The sequence below is a fragment of the Didymella exigua genome (genome assembly GCF_010094145.1).
Source record: "Didymella exigua CBS 183.55 unplaced genomic scaffold M421scaffold_19, whole genome shotgun sequence".
NCBI classification, from domain to species: domain Eukaryota; kingdom Fungi; phylum Ascomycota; class Dothideomycetes; order Pleosporales; family Didymellaceae; genus Didymella; species Didymella exigua.
The window spans coordinates 310472-317179 of record NW_022984793.1 but is presented as its reverse complement, the minus strand read 5'-3'; the positions used below and the strand labels follow the sequence as shown (position 1 = coordinate 317179).

The window sequence follows — 6708 nt, the reverse complement described above, 5'->3', positions numbered from 1 at the left end:
GATATTGTTCTCCTTGCAGAGCTCTTCAAATTCAAGAGAGTGGTGGCTCTTGTGGCCATTAAGGATAAGCAGGCAACGTGCACCTACGCAACAAGTCTTAGTGTAGGCGTGAAAGTGCTTTAGCTACTTAACTCTAAGCTTATTATTCGTCTAGCCATTGTTGCTGACTGCAATTACCCAGTTGTGTGGGATCTCTGCCTGCTTGTACCAGGCAGATAGGTGATATTGGCCAGCAAAGATAAGGAAGGGTGGGATTATCCAGCCAGCAGCGTTGATCGCAGCGATAGCTGTTACCCACTCGCGATTACCAGGCTGAACAGCCTTTGGCCGGCCTCTCCTCTCTGATCTAGTCACAACAAGCTAAGTTGTAATCTTGCCTATTATAAAGCCAGCCTTATCAAAGTTATAGACGTCCTTATTACAGATGCTGTACTTAGCCTTCGTCTGCTCTACAAGCCTGAACTAGTCTTAGATAAGAACAGGGTCCTCGCATAGAGCTCTCTGCCTGTCGTACGCTCTGTTGAAACGCGTTGTGAGAGAGTCTGTACGCTTGACAAAGTTGCGTGGCCAGTGGACGCCGACGTGACCTGCGCTGCGCGCAGCTAGCAGCTTATCAGCCATATCACGTACAGCTGCGTACGTAGGCGCAAATCCACGTTGATCTAGATCCAGTATATAGCTTGTGATCACCTCCTCCTCACGCTGGGTAAGCTTCTTTGAGTTAGGCTGGCAATCGCGTCGTGAGGGCCTGCCAGCGCGTTGGTGGCGGAGCGTTGCTTCAGGAACGTTGTAGATTGTGGCAGCAGGACGATTGCCCTGGATCTGTTTAGTGTTGATAGATGAGATAGCAAGCTAAATATCTGCTTCATTTAAAGGCAATTGAGTAACGTTGCGTGGAGCCATTATACGTTGAGATGGAAGAGGCAGGCAAAGTTGGTGGGGCGCGTCGCTCGCTTGTACGCGTCGCTCGCTTGTAAAGTACGTTAATGTAACAACGCAGGCAAGAACATCGGGAAAAGTTTTTCGAAATCTGGCCCAGACTGGCCGTTGCTGACAGTTGTGGCATGGTCGTGCAATGGCTGTTCAACGGCCCCAACAGCCCCAATTTGCGCCCAACAGCCCTAATTTCGCGCCAACATTGCTAACAGCTAAAACGCTGAGTGCCTATATTCAATAACGTACCTCACGGGCGAGTGGCCGGCCCGGGCGAGTGACCGGATTTTGCCAAGACCACACCAAACTTCAACTTGTCTTGCATATTACAGCAAGTTACTGCAAGTTACTGTAACTTACAGTATACAGCACTAATCTACAGTATCTTGCGCATCTTTTATGCACGTTCGCGCGTTGTGCCCTGCCTTACTACACCTGCTACAGCGTTGTAAAGACTAAGTGCCTAGTTTAACGCGCCTCTTCTTGCTTGCCTTCTTCCTATTATTATGGGCTTTAAACTCCTTTAGGGTAGTTAAGCGCACTCCTTCACTAACAGTAAGAGTCCCCTCCCTCTAGATCTGCTTCCTCTTGTGTGATTTACGGCGTGTGGCGGCCTCATTAGCAGCTTGAAGCTCTGCGACCTAGTTGCGCACTAAAACTAGTAAATGCGCTATTATCTCTGCGCCCTTAGTGAGCTGATTAAGAGCATTAACTATTAAAGTTAGAGAGCTATTACTATGTTGTTAAATCCTCTCTTTAATAAGCTTTAATTACAACCTAAATTCTAGGGTGTTCTGTAGGGTTTAAGAGTGCCACATACTCTTATCTATAGTAGGTAGTAGTAGAGTACACAGGCGCACTTTAAGCTTTAATATTACAGCCTCTAGATTAAAGGGGACTAAGCTAGCACCTCTAAATCCTCCCTAGATATTGCTCCTAGTAATAGAGGCATTAAAAGCTCCTTTAAAGCATAGTAAAAACTTAAGTTTTGTGATGCGAGTTGTAACGGTCTAGACTCTAAAGCTAAAGAAGAGCTAGAGCTAGCCGGTTACATTAGCTTAGCCGGCTTGGCTAAAGCTGGATATATATTATCTACGCAGTTAACTAGACGTCTAGTTAACTTGTGCATGCTTTTTAGCAAAAGTAGTTAGGAAGTAGATATCCTTTATTGGCCTTTGGCCAGACTACTACACGAGTAATCTTGTTGCGCATTAGTAGCTTAGCTTAGCAACTATAGGCCTTCTTTATTAGGGCAAAATAACCTACGTCAAGCGGCTGCAACAGGTGCGATAAGCGTGGAGGCATACACAAGGTAATAATCTTGTGTTCTTTACAGTACTAGTAGAACTTAACTAAATTGTGGCTCTTATAGCTATCTAGAATAAGCAGCTAATAGCTGCCAATAGTGTGCTCCTTTGTGTGCTTATTAAAGTGCTTTAGCCACTTAATACTAAGCTTGTTATTAGTCTAGCTGTTCTTAGAGACAGTGATAACCTAGTTATAAGGTAAAGACAGCTCCTTATACTAGGCAGAGAGGTAGTGCTTGCCTTAGAAGATAACAAAGGGTAGGATACTCTATCCTAACACGTTAATACCCTAGATAATGCTAGTCTACTCTTAGTCACCCTGCTATACTGTCTTTAGTCTTCTACAACGCTCTAAGCCTGTAATAACAGCTCCTGTTAATATAATACCTATTATAAACCTAGACATGTTAAAATTATAGGTGTCTTTATCTAGGATACTATACTTAGCTTTAGTATTCTCCACTAGGTGGAACTAGCCCTAGATTACCTTAGGATCCTCGCAAAGGGCTCTCTTGTAGTTGTACTTTCAATTAAACTTAACTATAAGCTCTGGGCGACGCTTAACGAACGTGCTAGCCCAGTTCTTGCTAACAGGAGGCTGGTGGCGCTCAGTAAGTAGAGAGTTAGCTATATCCTCTACATTAGTAAGCTGGGGTGGGTATCCTTGCTCGTCCAGCTTCAGAACATGCTGCACAATCACCTCCTCTTTAGTGCTTGTTAGCTTTATTAAGTTGACCTTACAATCGCGTCTTAAGAGCGTTCTAGCACGTTGTTATCTTAGCGTTCTTTCTAACACCTTATAGATTATTGCAGCATGTGGAATAGTAAGAGTCGCGTCTTGTTTAAGAGCCTAGATTGCAAGCTGTATATCTAGTTCCTTTAAGACGCTTTAAGCCTTTTTGTGTTAAGACATCGTGGGTTGTATGAAGTTTGGTGTGGTCTTGGCAAAATCCGGACACTCGCCCGGGCCGGCCACTCGCCCGTGAGGTACGTTAAACTTAAAATAACGTTGCAACATTGTTGCATAGCTACCCTTAGTTCTACTAACGTAGATTATCACCGAGCCGGCCATATCACCGAACCGGCCACTTTCTCTTAGCACGACCACCTTTTACCCCAACATAACATGCCTTAATAACAACAACTTCAGAATACTACTAGAGAAGGCAGAGTTATCCTTGCTATCTAGGCCTTCTACGCTGGCCAATTTCGCAGTATCTGCAGCGCTGCTAGAGCGTTGAATGTACCTTATTAGTGGGTCTCTAATTGCCTTCGCAATATCACGTTTTAACTAGACGTACACGCTAATTGCTAGAAACTTACTATACTAGAGGAGCAGACAATTATCTAGTATATACTTAACCTTAATTTGCGAGGATTTGCGCCCCAGCTATGTAAGGTGGCAGATATAGCTAATAAGATACTTAGTGTGCGTGGTGAAGAGCCTGTTAGCAAACTATGGGCTAGCAGGCTTGTGACGCGTTCAGACGAGCTCAAAATGGCCTTTAATCAAGCCAATGATAGACAGAGGATACTACAGGAAGATCCTGAGATAATTAGCGCGTGGTTTAAGCTAGTAGAGGATACTTAAGTCAAGTATAGTGTTTGCAACAATGATGTGCACAACTTTAATAAAACTAGGTTCTAGATAGGCGTTGCTTCGTCTTTAAAGGTTGTAACAGGCTTAGAGAGACGTGCTCGGCCAGAGCTTGTTCAGCCAGGTGATCGCGAGTGGGTTACCGTTATCCAGAGCATCTGCGCTGCTGGGTATGCAACCCTGCCTTTCATCATCTACAAAGGACGCGTCCACATCTCTGCCTAGTATGAGGAGACAGATATACCCTATAATTAGAAGCTCTCAGTCTCTAAGAACAGTTAGATAAACAACACGCTTAGCCTTAAGTAGTTAAAGCACTTTAACACGCATACAAAGACGCGTTAGGTAGGAGTGTACAGGCTGCTTATCTTGGATAGCTATAAGAGCTATCTTAACTAGGAGTTTAAGGACTATTGCCTAGAGAACTAAATCCTTACTCTCTGCATGCTACCTTACTTATCACACATCCTCTAGCCACTTAACGTGGTCTGTTTCTTACTATTAAAGCGTAAGTACTCCTAACACGTTTAAGACTTAGCACGCTAACATGTCTTCTACATTAACAAGGAAGGCTTCCTACTAGCCTTTAGGGACGCGTTCCTTAATATATTTACAAAGGTTAACTGCTAAAAGGCCTTTAAGGTATTAGGGCTTGTTCCTACTAACGCGCAGGTGGTGTTAGATCGCCTTGAAGTGCAGCTGCATACCCTACTAGCAGTACCTCTACCTAAAACGCCATAGCAATCTAAGACACTAAGCAATACACACAAGTTTAGGTCTTAATCTAAGCTTATAAGCAACTCCTTCTAACAATTGCTAAGTGCAGCGCAAGAGGGGTTCTTAAAGCTTGTAAAAGGGGCTGAAGAGATGCTGCACAAAAACGTCCTTATTAAGGCCCGCGTGCGAGAGCTTGAAGAGCAATTAGCAGTAATAACTAAGAGAAAATCGCGTAAGAGAAAGCAGATTCAGCATGGTGGCACACTTAAGTATGGCCCAGCAGCATCGCGGGTAGCTGCTGAGGCGTGTGTAGCAGCTCAGCCATCTAAGAAGACTTAGGGTGGAGGTAGTCAACTAGGAGCTCAGTTAACTGTTCGGCGCTGTGGGAACTGCAGCAAAACTGGACACAACGCACGAACGTGCTAGGAGGGTGCAGAAATATCTTCTAAATCTAATGTAAGCACGCAGTATACTAGGTCACTGTTTAATAGCAAGTAGTTGTAGTTGCAGTAACTTGTGTTAGTCGTGCCAAGAGAAAATGGCCGGTTCGGTGATATGGCTGGCTTGGTGATAATCTACGTTAGCACTAAGTTAGTATTAAATATTTAAAAATTGCGAAATTTCATGTATAGATAGAGCGAAATTGTAGCTTTAAAATAAGCGAAAATTTATTATTGTAGGCCTACTATAACACAAGTTATAGAGCGTTGAAGGTTTGTTTGTTAAAGGTTTGTGTTTTGAAGTTGCAACAGCACACCATGGCAGCTGCAGCTGCGCCAGCACACAATATATCAGCTGCAGCTGCAACAGCACACGACGTAGCAGCTGCAACAGCACATAACAAAGCACCTGCTAACAAGCACACATTGCAGAACAGGTAGGCCTAGGCGTAGAATTCTTGGTTTACCTACTATTCTTTAATAATATTCTTGTATTTTCTAATATTTAGGCTGCTAGAGCCCTAGCAAAGAATCTTAACTTAGTATCTTAGCAAGGAATATTAAGCTTAAAACCTTCTACACTTAATAACTATTCTATTAATAGGCCTATAATATTATTTAATAGCTTATTTTAATATCCTAGTGGTATCGGGTCACTGTTCGTAGAGCGTTGTTACAGCTGAAGGGGGTGAACCATCTCAATAATGCTGTGGACGGTGCAACCAGACAGGACATAACGCGCGAACGTGCAAGAATGAGGTAGAAGAGGTATCTGAGTAATATTACAGCTTGTTTTGCCTTATGCAGCGCCAATTTGTGGTGTTTTGGGCCATAATAGGGGGGAGTTTGGTGGGGGCTTGGCAAAAGTGATCAGCTCGCCCGTTGATCAGCTCGCCCGTGGGGTACGTTAGTACTTTACGCATCTTTCTTATATATTATTTTATTATGCCCTGTCTTACTATATATACTACAGCGCCTTAAAGACTAAGTGCTCCTATTAACACGTAACCTCTTCTTTACCTTCTTCCTATTACTATAGGCCTTAAATTCCTTTAGAGTAGTTAGCTACACTCCCTTAGCAAAGGTTAGAGTCCGTTTTTACTATACTTGCTTCCTTTTGTGTAATTTACAACATGTAGCAGCCTTGTTAGCTGCCTATAGGTTAGCAACCTAGTTGCGCACTAAAACTGTAACGGTCTAGACTCTAAAGCTAAAGAAGAGCTAGAGCTAGCTGGTTACATTAGCTTAGCCGGCTTGGCTTAAGCTGGATATATATTATCTACGCAGTTAACTAGGCGTCTAGTTAACTTGTGCATGCTTTTTAGCAAAAGTTGTTAGGAAGTAGATATCCTTTATTGGCCTTTGGCCAGACTACTACAAAAACTAGTAAATATACTATTAGCTCTGCGCCTTTAGTAAGCTAATTAAGAGAGTTAACTATAGAGATTAGCAAGCTATTAGTGTGTCTCTAAATCCTCTCTTAAATTAGCTTTAATTAAGACCTAAATTCTGGGGTGTTGCTTAGTGTTTTAGACTCCTACTTACTGTTGTCTATAGTAGGTGGCGTTAGTGTGCATAGCTGTACTTTAAGCTTTAATATTACAGCTTCTAGGTTAAATAGGACTAGGCTAGCACTAGGCTGGCGGAATGGGTATACTCCAACGTCCTTCGTGGGTACCCCCCAAAACTTTGTCAATAATACATGGATTCTAGC

At 43.1% G+C, this 6708-nt stretch overlaps 1 protein-coding gene across 1 annotated transcript; it reads left to right on the top strand.

Moving 5' to 3' along the window:
* Positions 1-351: 351 nt before the first annotated feature.
* M421DRAFT_66300 (uncharacterized protein) lies at positions 352-2859 on the top strand (the record flags this gene model as incomplete). Its single annotated transcript, XM_033596307.1, has 2 exons — positions 352-465; positions 2707-2859. Coding segments are annotated over 2 exons (267 nt in total), but the record flags the coding sequence as incomplete, so codon positions are not given.
* Positions 2860-6708: the final 3849 nt, after the last annotated feature.